The sequence below is a fragment of the Chanodichthys erythropterus genome, chromosome 22 (genome assembly GCF_024489055.1).
Source record: "Chanodichthys erythropterus isolate Z2021 chromosome 22, ASM2448905v1, whole genome shotgun sequence".
Taxonomy (NCBI): domain Eukaryota; kingdom Metazoa; phylum Chordata; class Actinopteri; order Cypriniformes; family Xenocyprididae; genus Chanodichthys; species Chanodichthys erythropterus.
The window spans coordinates 29375194-29393921 of NC_090242.1; the positions used below are offsets into that span (position 1 = coordinate 29375194).

At 38.2% G+C, this 18728-nt stretch overlaps 1 protein-coding gene across 4 annotated transcripts in view; it reads left to right on the forward strand.

Annotated features, from left to right (window-relative positions):
• The first annotated feature begins 369 nt into the window (after window positions 1-369).
• Window positions 370-18728, forward strand: part of taok1b (TAO kinase 1b) — a 32159-nt gene continuing 13800 nt past the window's right edge. For 2 of the 4 annotated variants that reach the window (XM_067376656.1, XM_067376659.1), the window contains exons 1-9: window positions 370-916; window positions 11162-11409; window positions 11527-11598; window positions 12487-12588; window positions 12718-12763; window positions 15108-15204; window positions 16111-16224; window positions 16303-16394; window positions 16486-16579. In XM_067376656.1, coding sequence (XP_067232757.1) covers window positions 11278-11409; window positions 11527-11598; window positions 12487-12588; window positions 12718-12763; window positions 15108-15204; window positions 16111-16224; window positions 16303-16394; window positions 16486-16579 — 749 coding nt within the window. In that variant the 5' untranslated portion in view covers window positions 370-916; window positions 11162-11277. Of the gene's footprint in view, window positions 917-1640; window positions 2021-9859; window positions 10574-11161; window positions 11410-11526; window positions 11599-12486; window positions 12589-12717; window positions 12764-15107; window positions 15205-16110; window positions 16225-16302; window positions 16395-16485; window positions 16580-18728 lie in introns of those variants that run through there. The other 2 variants (XM_067376657.1, XM_067376658.1) reach the window with 2 other exon arrangements.

Here is an 18728-nt window from a genome sequence, read left to right on the forward strand (position 1 = left end):
AGATTTTGCACATAGATTTTGTGACTCCATCTAAACTTTTCTGCAACTCCGCTATTAAAGTAACTTGTAGCTTCTGTATTAACTTGTAGCTTGTAGATTTGAATCCGAGAACTCATACAAATAATATTGTATTTGTAAGTTAAATTTTAAACTAATTTACAATTACAATTTTATAATGTTTTACATTCAATTTACATACATTTTTCGCTCCTTTATCTCAATATGAATTGTCAGTTTACTTGAGATCCTATCGGACCGATTCAGCCTGATTCGTGAACGACTAGTACCGGTTCAACCGATTCATTGAAAAGATCCGATTGAAAAGAATGATTCGTTCACGAATCGAGCATCGCCTCGGTGCTGGTTGGATTGCAGTAGGAGCAGCGAGAGTGGAGAGGGAGAGATGAAAATCACTGCCCGGCCACACGACAGACGCGCCACGCATGAAGAACTTTTACGGCCGAGGCGACATTGAAGGGCTGTCATATCTTGGGTGGATACAGAGAGCGCCCATGGTGTTGTTTAGAGAGCTTCCCACATTATTTCTCCCGTGTTTTCCACGAAGTGAAGGAGGTGAAAACTACCCGCCGCCATTTTTTTGGAAGTGACTGACTGGGAGTGGAGAGTTAACGTTAGCTGTAAACTGGCCACAGCTGATTTAGTTTATATTCCCTGTGAGTCATCACCCTCAACACTGTCAGCCCGGACTGCCTGGATACTGTAAATACACCGACTCATCTTCATTATACGAGCTGTCGAAGGTCCAAAGGAATAAACAAGAAGAGAATTTGTTGACAAATTTCTCCTGAATCCTCACTAACTGTTCCTCCCAGGATTGCTGGTGTGGGCTAAGTTAGCCACATTAGCACGCTGAGGATTTCTCCTGGAGTCCAATCAAACCTGGCCTGGTGGACGGGTGAGTTCGACTACACCCTCAAACGAGCCGTTTATCTGTTCTTGTCAGGACCTTACCGATGTCTCGTTGCTGTTGTGCAGTTATTTTGTCGTCGTATGAAGTTGGCTAACATTCAACGAACTGCTCCGCTAATATGTGGCTAATATGGCTAAGTTGGGTTTCGTCTTCAACTTTTCGCGGTGTTTAATACTGTGAAACAGCCAAACTGAAAGTATCCTCTTTAAACGAGTCTTCTCTCTCGAATAGCCGGTGGCATTAATATGAGAGTTGTGTTGCTGGTTAGGTAATTGCAGCTTTATTTGTGCCAGCATGTAGGGTTGACAAACTTGGTTTACGGTGGTTTATTTGGGTGAGAATACTTTGGCATTCATAAAACTGAGCGTCGAATGGACTTCTCAGTTAGTGTTTAGCTAACTAGCCAAATGTTTAAACTTGGCAAACTTGTGCCCTGCTTTGAAGGATTAAGGATTAAACCAAGAGATGAGGGAAAAGGTGATGTCTTGTACTTTTTTTTTTTTTTTTAACTAGTATTAGGTTTTTACTTCATTTGTCTGTAGTAATATCAGCTAACCACATTGTTTATACGACAATGTCCAGTGTCGCATATTATTGCAATGACACTCCCTCCCCATTTTCACTGCACCGTTTCCAACAGCAGGCTTTTGATAACTAAATAAAACAAGCCTTTTAGGGCCTTGTAGTATATTGTGCTTCATTGCTTCCTCATTATATAAATTATCCAGACCAATGTTGTGACAAGTAATCAGTTGATTAAAGTGCTGGTTTATCGAGCTGGGTATTCCCTTGTTGTGAGCTGCATTCAGTGACGCGCGCCGCATTCCTCATCTCACAGTGTTGACATTGCGTAACACACACTGGACTGGCCAGCAGCTCGTGTACTCTTCTCTATACCTATTTAAAGCATCATTCATGATAGTCACCTGGCCTAGGGACAATACAGTTCACATATCGGCGTAGTTATCGCTATTTAATAGACCACTTTCAAACAACATCGTCTCGGAGCTGAAAGAAGCTCAGCCTGAATATTGATCGCCTATTGAGTCTGCGCTGCTCTTCCCGTTCTTTGTCAATGTGGATCTATCGGTGTGTATATACGAGATTCGATGTGCTTATATAGAGTTTAGCAACCATTTGCATGTTAAAATATCTCCGAATGCATATCACGTAGCGACTGAATGATAAATATTTGTTTTTAGTTGTATATTTTGTTTAATGCGCGGCATGCGCTTGTTTTTGTATCTGGTTGCCTTTCTAATGCTGTTACTGCTTACGCTGTGTTTTGAATGCTTAGTGTGCTTTCGAGGATGCGATTGTGTAACAATTATGGGTACAAATTTTGTGTCCCTAAAATTGACACTTTTTTTTTCTTGTTTACCTTTGTGCTGAAGTGGGTGTAATTCATTTTGGTGTAATTTTACGTTTTATTTTTGGGAGCAATTATTATGTATTTCATACTTTCTAGCTCAAGTCAAATTTTTATTTTGTATGTTACTTACGAAGCGGTACATATTAACCATATTAATCTTTATTTATTTATTTTTATTATAGCAGTGTTGTAAAGTGTAGTTAAAGGGTTAGTTCACCCAAACATGAAAATTCTGTCACTTATTACTCACCCTCATGTCATTCCCGTAAGACCTTTTGTTAATCTTCGGAACACAAATTAAGATTTTTTTAGTTGAAATCCGATGGCTCAGTGAGGCCTCCATAGCCAGCAATGACATTTCCTCTCTCAAGATCTATTAATGTACTAATGTACTAAACATAATTAAATCAGTTCATGTGAGTACAGTGGTTCAATATTAATATTATAAAGCGCTGAGAATATTTTTGGTGCGCCAAAAAAAACAAAATAACGCCTTATATAGTGATGGCCGATTTCAAAACACTGCTTCAGGAAGCTTCAGATTGTAATGATTCTTCCGTGTAGAATCATGATTCGGATAGCGCGTCAAACTGCTGAAATCACGTGACTTTGGTGCTCCGAACCGCTGATTCGACACGCTGCTTCATAACACTCCGAAGCTTCCTGAAGCAGTGTTTTGAAATCGGCCATCACTATAAAAGTCGTTATTTTGTTTTTGTGGCGCACCAAAAATATTCTCATTAATGTCATTGCTGGCTATGGAGGCCTCACTGAGCCATCAGATTTCAACAAAAATATCTTAATTTGCGTTCCAAAGATTAACAAAGGTCTTACGGGTGTGGAACGGTATGAGGGTGAGTAATTACTGACAGAATTTTCATTTTTGGGTGAACTAACCCTTTAATGCTAAATGTTATCAGTTTTAGCTTTCAGGCACACATTTTCAACTTACCGTGGGATACATTTCTAATAATTAATAATAATATTTTCAATAAATATTTTAATTGGTTGCCCTGCTGTAGTCTACCATCTAGTTATTGCAATGGCACGAGTAAGCAACAGCTATTACTTCTCTAGATCATCCATTATAAATCACTTTTTATTTGACCTCCTGTTCATAGGTTCTCTTTTTTTCCTTGGCCTTGATTGCAAATGTTGAATGTTCCTCATTCATTCCCCTGTTTCTCAATGTTGCATTATCTTGATGATGTGCTTAATTCCTTCTGACGTTTAATATTGTGTTGAGTAGACTCATTTTCAGTTATTTATCCCTGTAATGAAAAGTAGTCACACTGCTTTGGCTAAAATATCTGAGATGAATAGCTATTCAGGATCGCAAATTTTTTACTGCTTAATGCTATAGGATCAGCCTATACTTGCAGTACTGTTTCTGTAGACAGAACTAACACTTCTAGGAATGGGAGCATGACAGTCATTTATTAGAGATTCCGACCTTGCCGTGATTTAATTGACTTACTGTATCTTTTGTTTTTAATGTACAAAAAAATAAGCATCCATATACGGAATGAACAGCATATTTAATACAATCTCTCATAGGTTATTCTGAAGTTTAGTGACACATGACTTTATCTAGCCTAACAGATGGGAACTTGATGAGTGTGTGAAAATGTCACCTTTAGAGAATCAAACTGGATACCTGAACCAGGAACGAGGAACCTTCTGTCATGTGAACAGTTTTAACAGCAGAGATCTTGATCAATACAGGAGGCTTCCAGTGAAGAACAGTCATGCTGTTTTGCACAGACAAGCTGGAAAGAACACGTCTGGTGTTGTCTGGTATCGTTTTGTCTCCTGTAAACAGCTTCATTACGACAAGTTAACAGAGAAAATGTTTTCTTTATCTGATAAACGACTGCAGGGATGTTGACAATGTTGTCAAAATGTCCATACAGATTTGTTAATGTGAAGAGGGAACCAGGAGGATGCTAACTCTGTGTTAGCTATGACTATGGCTGTCAAACTTGTTGACGCCACTTTTTTAAATCTAATCACAGAGGGAAACATTACTGGGAAATAGCCTAAATTTTGGTCCTCACGCAAAGCTATTGTATAGCTTTGGTTCTTGATCGATTCTGAGATTTTCGAATGTATCGCGATTCTCTCTCGAATTGATTCTGAGCTTAGTTTTTAACAGCAGATGGCACTACGTGCTTTAGAAACAGCCATACTCTGCTTGCTTCAAATTACTTACACACACCACTCGAATTTACTATAAAATAGGCTAATCATCATTCATAAAGTTAGAAAAGGTTTAAGCAAATTAAAAAGCAGTTTGCGGTAGGCTGTTTACATTATTCTCGCGTCATAAAAGCTTTCTGAGGTGCAAGTACATTCTGAGACTCAGCCGAATGCACGAGTGCTCTTCTTTGTGAACGTGCAGTTAAAAACTAGCCTATAGCGCCATCTGCTGTTAAAAACTAAGCTCAGAATCGATTTGAAAACCGTCATTCAGAAAATCTCAGAATCGATCCACGAATCGAAAAGCTTTGATTTACTGTCACAACCCTACTGGACAAGTTGTGATAGTTTTTGATTTCATTTTCAATTTTGATTTTGGCTTCCAATTCTTATGAAAACACAATAATCGAGATAAAATGTTTATTGTGCCGCATTGCGTTGCTTTCCTTTTGTTTGCGCTTTTGCCCTTGCAGGATCAGCTTGATGCTCCGAGACGGAGTGGAACATGGACAATCGAATATTGATGTCATGGTGGGGAAATTTTCACACCGGTATATAAACCAGTCAACACTGGTATTAACGATAATGCTGGGGGGAGGGGGATATTTTGAATGGGCGCTCGCTTTTCACTTTTGAATTCAGGATCATACGTGCTCTGTTGGACTATAATTTGCAGGTATCAGGGAGCAGGGTGTTGAAATTGCTTTTGAATGCGCACTCTCTTTTCACTTTCGCGGTCACACATACATTGTGTATGGGGAGAGGTGGTACTGACTGTACATTTTATAAGATAAGATATTTGTCAGTGACACTCAGGATCTGTTGCGCACCTAATCCTCCGCCATCGTACTGTCAGTCATCTCTCCTCACTCTCGTCACGGGATAAGTGTAATCTAGGGGTGTGCGCGAATAGTCGAATATTCGATCTGTAATTATTATTCAGGAAAATAAAAATACTATTTGAATTTTGCTGCATATGTTGCTTTGCTTGTGTGGCTATCACCAGACCAAGCTCAATTTAAAATTGAACATTGGTCTGGAGAGTCTGTATGTATTTTCTACTGCACAAGAGGCGTGATCAACGAGCATTATTCACGCAATTGGACAGTCCTTCAACCAATCGGATCAACGATCCGGGTGACGTACTTTGCAGAGCGACGCGAAAACTCCAGACAGGTTTAGTTTGTATTGGTTTGTAGCATTGATCAGCGGTTTGCAGAAGCAGCAGTGGCATCGAGCGATTTTTGAGAGCCAGGATATTTATTATAACTAAAGTCCCTTTAAGACAAGTCATTTCACTCGGCGGCCATCTTTGAAACGCCTCTTGGGCATCCAAGTGCAGCGCCTATCTCTTTGAATGGGAAAACATCAAACATTTCATATTTGAAAATTTCATATTTGAAATAACCAATGAAATCTGACAACAATTGTCTCATAAATTTTGTTTCCAAATGCTCAAATCATGACAAATGGTATTTTTCAGGCTGGATCAGGCTGAAGAGGAATGCGCTTCTCTTCAGCTTCATTTCGAAGGCGTGCGTCTGACTGTTTCTATAGAGACCGGACCTTCTAACGGCCACTGCAGTGACGTGATGACTTTATCAATCAGCGATTTGGCTCTTATTTAGAAGGCGGGACTTGTTCGCCATATTGCGCATTGCACTTTCTCCCGTTCAAAACAATACGAGTGACACGTCTTGTGTTATTCTGTAGTCTTTATTATAACTCTGATTGTGTTCATCTGAAAGAAGAAAGTCATATACACCTAGGATGGCTTGAGAATGAGTAAATAATGAGATAATTTTGATTTTTTGTTGGTGAACTATTCCTTTAAAAGAGATGTATGAGGATGTTTGGAATGACATGAGGGTAGTAAATAACAAACTATTCCTTTAAGGAAACAATGCAAGTATGTATAAGATGAGTTAGAATACCATGAATAGTTAAAATGCCTCTGTGATTTGAATGTGAGTGGTACAGACAGGAATGCCAAATAATCAAGTTAAACTCTGTAAGACTTCACCTTTTCTTTGACTCAATGGAGTTATTTTTATTGATTCAGCAATATATTGTATAAAAATAAATTCCTTGAGCTTTGTTATAGTTGGTTTCCAAGCAGCACAGCAGAAAACTTTGTGTTGGTTATGAAATACTCCCTTTCAAACTATTTCATAACTCGCAGGAACGGACAGATAAGCATTGATTGTGTCATTTAGCGATTCGTTCTTTTACACTCCCTGGAAATGTGATATTTGTCAGTCACCTGTTCTTTTTGGTGTTGAATCATGCCTGTAACTCAAAGTAGGCTAGATATGATGGATAATCTCTTTTTGGCTTTTGAAGTTTTTAATCTATGCATTTCCTGTTAATGCTATCTGGAGGAATGTCAGTATGCTTGGAATCATTCAGCACTAGCGTGACCTCAGAGTAAATGACATGCTTCAAAAAAATATATCTGTCCTAGTTTGTTGTTTTCAGTGGTTTTGAAAATCAGCCAGAAAGGTTTTGTGAAAGCTGTCTACTCTCTCTTGACTGTGTTGTTGAGAAAGTAACAGCATGTTATGTGATGGTGATTTAATCGTGGTGTGAATTCCTTGCAGAGGTTAAGACCTGGCAAATCCAAACTCTAAATCCACACAGCTTATTGGAGATTAAGGACCAATAGACCCCTCTCACTTAATTTTTTTTAAAGCATGTTGAAGGGAATTCCCACAGAGATTAACCAGAGATCATGGCCAAGTTCCTGTCTGTGACTGTGTCACACTGGAGTTACTAGTCTGTGTCCCAGACTCTCTTGCTGAGCTTCTGTCATGTACATGCCTGCAGCACAAACAAATGTTGCTTATGAAAGTAGTGTTGTCAAAAGTACCAACCGTGATGCCAAGTCGGTGCTGAAATTTTAAAAATGTGATGCTTTGAGTGCTGTTGAGAGGATTCGTAAACACCTCTGATTGTTCACACGCTCATCCAAATATTTCTGTGACTGGCTACAATGATCAACGCTTCAAAAACATGTTGTAAATGGACATCAATGACCTTCTCCCGCTTTCAAATTCAAACACCTCTGTGTGTTTTTAAATGGTCCCGTGAGTTGAACATTGTAGCCACTCACAGACATGTCTGATGAGCACGTTAACACAAAGACCAATCAGGTGTTTACGAATCCACTCAACAGCGCTCAAAGTGTCACATTTTTAAAATTTCAGGTCGGTACTTTTGACGACACTATATGAAAGACCCAGGCCCAAACTAAGAAGCGGCATGGTCTTGTAGTTAACCGTTCAGCTTTACTGAATGCAGTTAGTGTACTGCAACCCATAGTTTTTTTGCGATATATTTTGCTGCTGCTTATGACCATGTTTAGTTACAATAATTATCACTTCCATTTTAGATCTTGTCTGAAATTCTCCAAATTATCCAGCGCTTAAGTGCAGTTTGTTAAAGACAGGTTCTATAAAAAGTGAAACCTGTAATTATAATTATAATGTAAGCAGATTTAGGAAGTTGGATTGCAAATGACAATACAGTGTGAAGATCAATATTGTGCATTAGAAATATTCTCTGGTGCATAACAATATTCCCTATAGCCTTATGAACGCTGAGCTGTTTTCTGTTTGGTCCCAGAGGAGCATCAGTAAGGAGTAATTCAGCAATTTTTCTCAGCGTTATCTGTGGAATAGGCTGATAGTGTTTGATATTTCTGAAGGGATTTTTTTTTTTTTTTTTAATGAGCCGAATCAATCAATGAAGTCAACTCAGTTAATTTGGCTTACTCAGCCTTGTAAAACAAGATTGTTCCCTGTGGGGCTTGTTTGTCTGATTTCAAAAAAGTCATTACTGTACATGAAAAGCTTCGAATTTATGTGAAATATTGACTTTTTTCATGTTGAAAATACTTTCTTCTATCTTAATGTAGATAGAAGGTTAAATGTAGGTTAGCCATTTGTAGGTTGCATGCCCCCACCCCCCAAAACTGTAAATATTGTAACACTATCAAAGCAAATTGAGGAGACCCGCATCATGAGGGGGAGAACGTCAGCAGAGAGTGTCCTCTTTTGACTTGGGCCAGCAAACAACTGCCCAGACTACCCTAGCAACCACATAACATCCATTTTGAAAATCTTAGACTCTGTATAGCAACGCCCTGACATCGTGGTGACGAATGTTGCATGGGCAAGCACAACAAAGGGCACACAGAAAATTTTGATGCAGGATGTGAGATGTGAGATGCAGGGCAGTATAATGGGAAAAACTAGAGATGCACCGATACTAAATTTCTCAGCTGATACCGATAGCCGATTATTCAGAACGATATTGGCCGATACTGATAGTTTGGTTTTTCTTATGGAAAAAGAAATCTCTCCCAAATAATTCTGCGAACTGTACATAGAACCCTCTCATCTGGTACACTGTAATATTGGTTGCAATTAACAACAGGGGTATTGTATACAACTCAGGAATTGAAACATTGATTGAGTGATTACATAAGACTAGATACGGATTTCAGGAAGTTGTACTGTATCTTTCAACATACCTTCTGATGTTCATGCATGTTTTTTTGAGCTGTAACTTGTATTAAAATGGAAGATGACTTGCGCTTCGTGCTGCCGCTTGAAATGAGGCGCTACAGCGATCTGTTATGTCACATTTAAATGCGCCAAAACAGTATTTATTTTTTGAATTTTGTGAAAAAATTGACAGAATTTGAAAGCTGAGACTTTGTTTTGTTTTAGAAGTAACAAAGCAGAGTTATTTGCAATTATTGGATGAGAGGCAGGCTGTAAATAATGTTTAATGTGTAGGGAAAAACTGCAGACCTGGCAACCATGGCTTAAACTACTGGTGATTCTTAGGGTCAAATAGACCCCGCTTTAACGTCGCCAATTTTTTTACACTGATAATGCATTATTGTCGCATTAACTTGCCTTAAATTCAATAAAAAATTTTTGACACACAATATGAGTTGCAGGCGGACACGTTTTTTCACACCCTTTTGATTGACCGGATGTTATTGGCCCTGATCATCGTCTGTTTTTAAACAATTGGCTGATAAAAGATAGTGAAAATGTTTTTGCTATTATCGGCCGATACTGATTATTGGCCAATGCATTGGTGCATCTCTAAAAAAAAAAAAAAACCCTACAAGAACTTGAGAGACGTTTTTATAGGTTGAACTACTTTTAACTTTAGAAAATCTACAAATGGAGTTTTCAAAAGGAGAAAGATAATAATCCCAACCTGTCAGTGCTTTAAGCGTTTGGTAGTCACCCTCCACGGCCTGTCTTGTGACTCCAGCTTCCCTTCTCTGTTATCACATGTCTAAGGAATACTTTTTGAAGGGCTAAATCTGTTGTTTACCCTCAGATGCTCTGACTAATGCAGTCACTGCAGGAGTGATAAAGGATTGTGGAAGAATAATTGACAGCACACTGTACTTTTTGGAGTATATTTGCTTTGAGCAACTACATAATTATCAACACAGGGTGCCAATGCCCAATCTGTACCCTTTCAACACATTTCCACTTGACAAATTTACTGGTCTCGACCAGAAGCATATAACTTCACAGAGTGCTGAGGGTGGTATAATGTCGACACCAAGTTTTTAACATAACAACTGACACAAAACAAACAGTGTATTCTCATTATAATCAACAAAGCACTTTAAACTGGAAATATGAGTTGTAGTGATGCAAAATGCTAGGCAGCTACTCATGCCACTTTGTTGCTAAATTCTGTGCTGAGTTTTATTTATAATTAACATTTGACGGTTACATCAAAAGCAGCTTGTCATGGCATAAAGACTCATTACCCTCCCTACAGATAAACATGCCACAAGTGTTATGTAGGAACGTAATCAGTTATGTCATCACTTCGGCTCTCAAGTCAGTGGAAATTCCATTTGAATGGAAAAGGGGTAACCTACCCACAATTGGTCTTTCATTCATCCAGCTAATCAGTTTAAATAGTTTGTGAATACGCCCAGAGTTTGACTGTTAGTCAACGCATTGCTTCAGTTCCCTCCAAAATTGAATGAGCCTGAAGAAAGCGGTCATAAGAATGCAGCAGAGCAGGTCAGTGTGAAAGCTGGGAGCACGTCGGCTGTCGTGCTTTGACACTACTGTATTCACAGCCTGTACACAAAGGTCATCTGAAATCTGTTCGTTATATAAAGTAATCATGTCTCTTCAGAAGACTTGGATTAAACCACTTGATTCAAATGGATTACTGTTACGATCATGTGTCATGTACGTTTTGATGCTTAAAAGTATATTGATTGCATAGAATTTCAATGGATAGACAAAAAATATAAAATGTTTCTCCTGTGGTATCGAAAATGAAATTATGCATTGACATTTTTTCAAGGTATCGTATCGAAGTTAGAAATTACAGTGTCGTGACAATACCACAGGTAACCGAAGAGTTGTAGGTTAAAAGCCTGTAATGGAGATCCATGAATAATCATGATTGTGATATGAGCAAATTTAACTGCGGAAGCCTTAAACATTCAAAATAAGTTGAATTAACACATTAATGCTGGTAGCCATTTGTCATAAAACAGAAAAAAATAAATTTTTCAAAATGTCTATAGCTGAAAACCTGATATAGTGACAGCACTGTTACATATGTTGATTTATATTTGTTTATTTGTTTACCTGCAGGTCTCCATGCGTACACTGCCTCCCTCTGGCAGATGAGTAACCAGCGGGGCCTGACGCGTCGCAGTCGCACGGCCAGATAGTCCCCTGCGAGCGCGGCGCGTCCCCCGGCTCGCAGCATGCCCTCCACCAGCCGGGCAGGGAGCCTGAAGGACCCCGAGATCGCAGATCTCTTCTTCAAGGAGGACCCCGAGAAGCTCTTCACAGACCTCCGTGAGATCGGTCATGGCAGCTTTGGCGCGGTCTATTTTGTATGTTTTATATAAGATATCTATTGAATAGGATTTGTCATTTTAATGCATGCTACAGTACATCATGAAATGTTTGGGAGATTCAGTCGTGAAATATTAGATGTGTATCTTGCTCAGGCACGGGATGCGCGGACTGCAGAGGTGGTGGCCATCAAGAAGATGTCCTACAGTGGGAAACAGTCTAATGAGGTCAGTTTTCCTACATTCCACAGTCATTACATACAGTCATTATGCAGTTTGGTTGTGGATTCAGCTTTTCCTTCTGAGGGTGGGCATAAAAATGATTGCATTACACTACCGTTCAAAGATTTTTTTTCATGTTCAGAAATAAGCCTCTGATGCTCTCCAAGGCTGCATTTATTTGATCAAAAATACACTAAACACTGTAATATTGTGACATTTTATTACAATTTAAAATAACTTTAAAATGTAATTTATTCCTGTGGTGGCAATTATGAATTTTCAGCAGCCATTACTCCAGTCTTCAATCTTCAGTGTAACATGATTCTTCAGAAATCACTTCACTTCAAAAGTTTGTAAATTGTAATATTTCACAATATTTTTTTATTTTTATTTTTTTACTGTAGTTTTGATCGAATGCTGCCTTGGTGAAAGACACTTGTATCAAAAACAGAGAATCTTAATTATTCCAAACTAATGTATTTTAGTCTCTGTTTCATATTCACAAACAACTATGGCTTGGCTCTCAAACAGTGACGTGATTTAGTATCATACGAGCAAATTAAAGTCAATTGCTGAAGTCACATTAAGTCTCCTGTAACACCTCAGAATGAAGCGAAGCAACAAGGCCATTCATACTTTAGCTGGTGGCAGCATTTCCTTTTGTAATTTCAGATTAGCAGTAATCGGATTACACATAATCTCTGCAAAGAATCCTTCAGAAGCTTTTAGGACTGACTTTCTTTGTCAGGACCTGTACTAGTTAATCGTAATGTCCAGTCTGCTCATGTCAATAGTGGATACAGTGATCCAGTGGAAAATTGGAATTCATTGTAGGCTTTTCTGGACGATTTGAAAGAAGACTGTTTGATTTGATGCTTTCTTCTCTCTACTTAGAAATGGCAGGATATCATTAAGGAAGTCAAGTTCCTTCAGAGAATACAACATCCAAACAGCATAGAGTATAAAGGATGCTACTTGAGGGAACACACAGCATGGGTAAGATCTCTTTCTTTTTCTCTTCCGAATCACTTATTCTCACTATCACCCTTTGGCATTACATGTAAATGAGTACATAAAGACAATAACCATTTTATCTTCATGATTCATCTTTTTCCCCTTCTTCAGCTGGTCATGGAGTACTGTTTGGGCTCAGCCTCTGACCTCCTTGAAGGTGAGATGCCAAACACTTGGCTTAATTTGGAAGCATGATCAGTATTTAATCCAAAATGTGGGTGTATTTATTTTATTTATTTGTTTATTTTTTCAAAAATTAGATGGGATCAAAGCAAATCTTTAAAGGCACAATATGTAAGATTTTTGCATTAAAATATATATACATAAAAAACACTAGCATAGCGTTATAAATATATTATAAATATATTTTGTTCACTTTTGTGTACTTACATTTTCCCAAACCTTTCCAACAATGTTTAAATCCAGAAAAATTCGCAGTTTTAACCAGTGTAACGTCCCTCCTCATTGCGTCGCCTGTCATCCTCGGTTTCCACTTTTACTGCTATAGAAACCATGGCAACACCGTGTCTCTAATGAAAAAATGCAGAGTTGTATCGTCTAGCATGTCACTTTTTTTGTTGTTTTGCACAGTCATCATGGATCACAATTATTCGTTATCGTTTGCAGCAGGTTATGTCGCCAAAGTTAACTCCAAGAAACATAAATGTACAGGTGAATCAACTGACCCGAGAACAGCTTTGGACAAGAGGAGAAATAAAACAAGGATCAGTATCGGTGTGACATTTCCTATAGGGCTGCGCGATATTGGAAAAAACTGACATTGCGATATTTTGTTTTTCTGCGCTATATATTGCGATATGAAATCAGTTTCACCATATGATTTGAATAGCTCTATTTATAAAGAATTAATCATTCTAGGATGATTGGGGTGATTTTGTAAGTGAGTGAATATGCGTAGAAAATAAACCAATTATACAAGCATAGATAAATACTTGGGCTGGGACAATACATCAGAACGATTCTGATATTTTCCGATGTTCTCTCCTGAATGGATTCTGAGCTTAGTTTAACAGCAGATGGCATTACATTCTTTAGAACCGATCGTACTCTGCTTGCTTCCAGTTCCTTTACACACACCACTTAAACCTAATTATTCATAAAGTTTGAAAAGGTTGAAGCGAATTACAAGGGTGTTCGCAGTGGGCTGTTTACATTAATCTTACGTCATAAAAGCATTCTGAGCCAAGGTGCAAGTATATTTAACCACTTACATGACTAAGCCGAACGCACGATCACTTTCCAGTACTCTTCTTCGTGAGCCTTTGTGTGCGGTTAAAAACCAGCCTAGAGTGCCATCTGCTGTTAAAACTAAAAAAAAATCAGAATCAATCCAGAATCATTGTATGTATCGAGAATCGGTGTATTGTCCCAGCCCTAATAAATACAATCGAACAATAGAATAAGATACACAAGAAATACGGAGTGCTTTGTTTTTTCCAGGTAAATCTAACTGTATTCAGGTACAGACATTGAAGAATCAAATGTAAAATAACCTTGCATAGTCTTAACTGTATAAATTAAATATAATTAATTAATACAATTTATCTTTGTCAAAGCTACAAAAGTGATTTTTTTTTTTGATTGTCAAACAGCTGCGGCTATATTAGCCTGCTGTCACTTTAAGACAAATGCACAGATCCAATAATGATACGCATCTATTCTCTTTCGCAATTATTCACAACACATAAACCGACTGTTTACGTGGATACTCTCCGAGATGGACATTTTGACTTTGTTGCTTGTCCATGATGTCACACATCCTGCAATGTGACTATCGCGGATGCACATATCGCGATATTGATGCTAAAACGATATATCAAGCAGCCCTAATTTCCTAACACAGTTTAACAAGTCTATGGCAGTGTAATTAAATACAGTATGTGTTATACATACTGTATTTAATAAGTCAACCTTTTTGTAAATGCTGTGGGTATGTTTAAGTGTAATTTTAGTATGATTGTTTTGAACACGTAAAACTGCGCTGCATTACCCCACCATTTAATTTGACAAATAAAGTGACATATATGAGTAATAATTTAGCATTAAACATTACATTACTTCTGGATAATTCATTAGAATGAAATAAAATCATTCTAATGAATTGAAACGTAATGGCTATAAAACGTTTTTCATTACCTCATCTATGAACTTGATTTGTGAGTCCTGTCGGATTGATTTCCATTGGTAGTGGAGGTGAAGATGACAACTCCCATCATTCCACACTCTTTCACAGCTACGCCTTTGTTATTAGTGGCAGAAATTACATACTGTGCCTTTAACATTTAGATGTATTATTATAAATCGTAGAGCATAGTGCTAGAAATACCAATTTATGGGTTTAATTCCCAGTGAATGCATGAACTGACAAACTATATATCTTGCATGCAGTGTACATCACTTTGGATAAAAAGTCTGTCAAATGTATAAATGTAATTGTAAATCGTCACTTTGAACATGCACCTTTATTGTTTTTTGCTTAGTTCACAAGAAGCCCCTTCAGGAAATTGAGATTGCAGCAATTACACATGGTGCTTTGCAGGGCCTTGCATACCTTCATTCCCATAATATGATTCACAGGTTAGTGGTTTTAATTTTTTGATGTTCTTCTTGCAAAGTGCGTGCTTGTGCATTTAAGTAGTGTTGGGAGTCGAAAACTGGTTCCACAGGAACCAAATGAATTTCATTACATTGGTTCCGCTAATAGCTTTTGAACATTTGCATTCTTGCGCTGAAAACCTTGAATACTCTGGGAGGGTTTCCTGCACATTTATTCAGGTGCGTCACAGTGCAGTCTCAAAAGAAATTATGTTCTAGCAATTTTGCATTGAATTAAAGGGTTAGTTCACCCAAAAATGAAAATTCTGTCATCAATTACTCACCCTCATGTCGTTCCAAACTCGTAAGACCTTCGTTCATCTTCAGAACACACATTGAGAGATTTTTTTTATAAAATCCTAGAGCAGTGGTTCTCAACCACATTCCTGGAGGCCCACCAACACTGCACATTTTGCATGTTTCCTCAATCAAACACACCTGATTAAGGTTATCAGTTCATTGGTAGTGACTCAAAGATCTAAAATGGGTGTGTCAGACAAAGGAGACATGCAAAATGTGCAGTGTTGGTGGGCCTCCAGGAATGTGGTTGAGAACCACTGTCCTAGAGGTATCTGACTCTTCCATAGACAGCAATTTAATGACCACTTTCAAGGTCCAGAAAGGTAGTTAAGATATCTAAAGGTAGAAAATAGTCAGAACATGTGATTCTTATGGTCGCAAAGTCTCACAGATATTTAAAGTTACAATGAACCGCAAGTAGTAATAGATTCTGTAATAGTCAAACTGATTATGGAAATAGAAAAAATGTAGGACGGGGACTTGGTTCTATGCATGGGTTGTTGATTGTTCACACTGCATTACCTGGGTGTGTCAAAGAAAACTACCTCTAATGTTGACCATTCTGTGTATGTTGTCATCTTCACTCAGGGATATCAAAGCTGGGAACATCCTGCTGACCGAGCCTGGACAAGTCAAACTGGCAGATTTTGGTTCTGCCTCAATCGCCTCTCCAGCAAACTCTTTTGTGGGGACACCATATTGGTGAGCACACAGAGTATCTCTGAGTAATAATGACTCCATTCACACAGCCTGGTTATTAACACACCCATTTCCTCTCAGGATGGCCCCTGAAGTGATTTTAGCCATGGACGAGGGACAGTATGATGGAAAAGTTGACATCTGGTCTCTTGGGATCACCTGCATAGAACTAGGTGACAAAGAAATGCTGCTAATCGTGAATTAAATTGTGTTTCTTTCACATTGTGAAAGTCTCTTACTTTACCTCTCTCTTTTTTGCTGTAGCGGAAAGGAAGCCTCCTCTGTTTAACATGAATGCGATGAGTGCCTTATATCATATAGCACAGAATGAGAGTCCCACACTACAGTCAAGTGAATGGTGAGTCCTCTATCACAGCTTTTCAATCTTTTATATGCCACTGAACCTCAAATATGATCAGTCTCATACGAGGGACCCCATCCTAAAATGTACTAAAGTACTGTACTGTTAGATGTATTACTTATTTATATCAATTTACTTACTCACTTGTTTTACTTATTTTAGTAATAAAAAAAATCAAACATGAAACCTGTTGTTGTCTTTAGTAATGTATAGTGGGGGGTTTCGTTCTTTGAGCCACAGATACCCAAAATATGATTGTTCTCATGCAAGAGACCCCATCTTAAAATTTAAAAGGCAGCTATGTAGTTTCCAAAGACCCAATTTATATTAAATATGCATGAAATATAATGTGGAAAATATTTAGTTTCTATTCGTTAAATTATTTTTCTTTTTGTTCTACTTGCTATGGTATGGTACTAAATAAATCTATGCTGTTAGATTTATTTATTAAGATAATTTTTTTTATTTATCACATTCTTATTTAATTTTAATCTTATTTTATTATTTATTATATTGCATTAGGGCTAGGAAGTAAATCAAATATTGGGGTGATTTTTGCACACTTTTTATTTGACCATTTTTTCCGTGTGAATTGCGAGTATCCGAGCAATAAAAATAGTTTTAAATGTAGTCTGATTTAAACTTGCAAAATGGCATTAGTTCACATTGAATGTTCAAAATGAATCAGTTCAAAACAATTGGTTTATATCATCACTTAGAAATGTTCACGTTCAACTGTTTTAGTAAAAATACACTGCTCAAAAAAATTCAAGGAACACTTATTAATCAGAGAATAGCATCAAGTCAGTTAAACTCCTGGGACATTGATCTGGTCAGTTAAGTAGCAGAGGGGGTTGTTAATCAGTTTCAACTGCTTTGGTGTTAATGAAATTAACAACAGGTGCACCAGATGGGCAACAATGAGCCACTGGTGCCCTTTGCTTTTCACAGATGAGAGCAGGTTCACCCTGAGCACATGTGACAGACGTGAAAGGGTCTGGAGAAGCCGCGGAGAACATTATGCTGCCTGTAACATCATTCAGCATGTTTGGTGGTGGGTCAGTGATGGTCTGGGGAGGCATATCCGTGGAGAGACGCACAGACCTCTACAGTCTAGACCAGGGGTGGGGAACATTGATCCTGGAGGGCCATTGTCCTGCAGAGTTTAGCTCCAACCCTAATTAAACACACCTGAAGCTAATCAAGGTCTTCAGGATTACTAAAGTTACAGGCAAGTAAGTGTTGTTTTTTTTAGGGTTGGAACTAACAGGATAATGGCCCTCCAGGAGCAACGTTCCTCACCCCTGGTCTGGACAACGGTACCCTGACTGCCATTCGGTGTCGGGATGAAATCCTTGGACCCATTGTCAGACCCTACGCTGGTGCAATGAGTCCTGGGTTCCTCCTGGTGCACGAAAATGCCCGGCCTCATGTGGCGAGAGTATGCAGGCAGTTCCTGGAGGATGAAGTAATTGATACATTGAATGGCCCCCACGCTCGCCTGACTTAAATCCAATAGAACACCTCTGGGACATTGTTTCGGTCCATCTGATGGTGCCAGATTGCACCTTAGTGTTGCCTTGGTCCAGATCTGGGAGGAAATGCCACAAGACACTATCCGTCGTCTCATTAGGAGCATGCTCCAACATTGTCAGGCATGCATACAAGGACATAGGGGCCATACAAACTACTGAGTACCATTTTGAGTTGCTGCAATGAAATTTCAGCAAAATGGACTAGCCTGCTGCATCATTTTTTCACTTTGATTTTTGGGGTGTCTTTGAATTCAGTCCTCTGTAGGTTAATTTCATTTCCATCAAATGTTGTGGCATGCTTTTGTTCCTAACACATTACCCAGTCCATATCAGTATAGATAGCCAGCATGATATTTTTCCTCAATGATATCCGATGTGTTTTCAAAGTGTTCCTTTAATTTTTTTTAGCAGTGTATATGTAGGCAACAATTACTGTTTATTGGTGCATATAAATGCTAACTTTTTGTATTCTTTTAGTTATACAATTTTAAATCTACTTAACTAATGTATGTTTGGTAGAAATGAAGGCTCCTCTGATAGAAGCCATTTTAAATGACTCATTTTAAGTATTTTAGAGCAAAAGCATGAATAATCAAGATTTATATTAAATA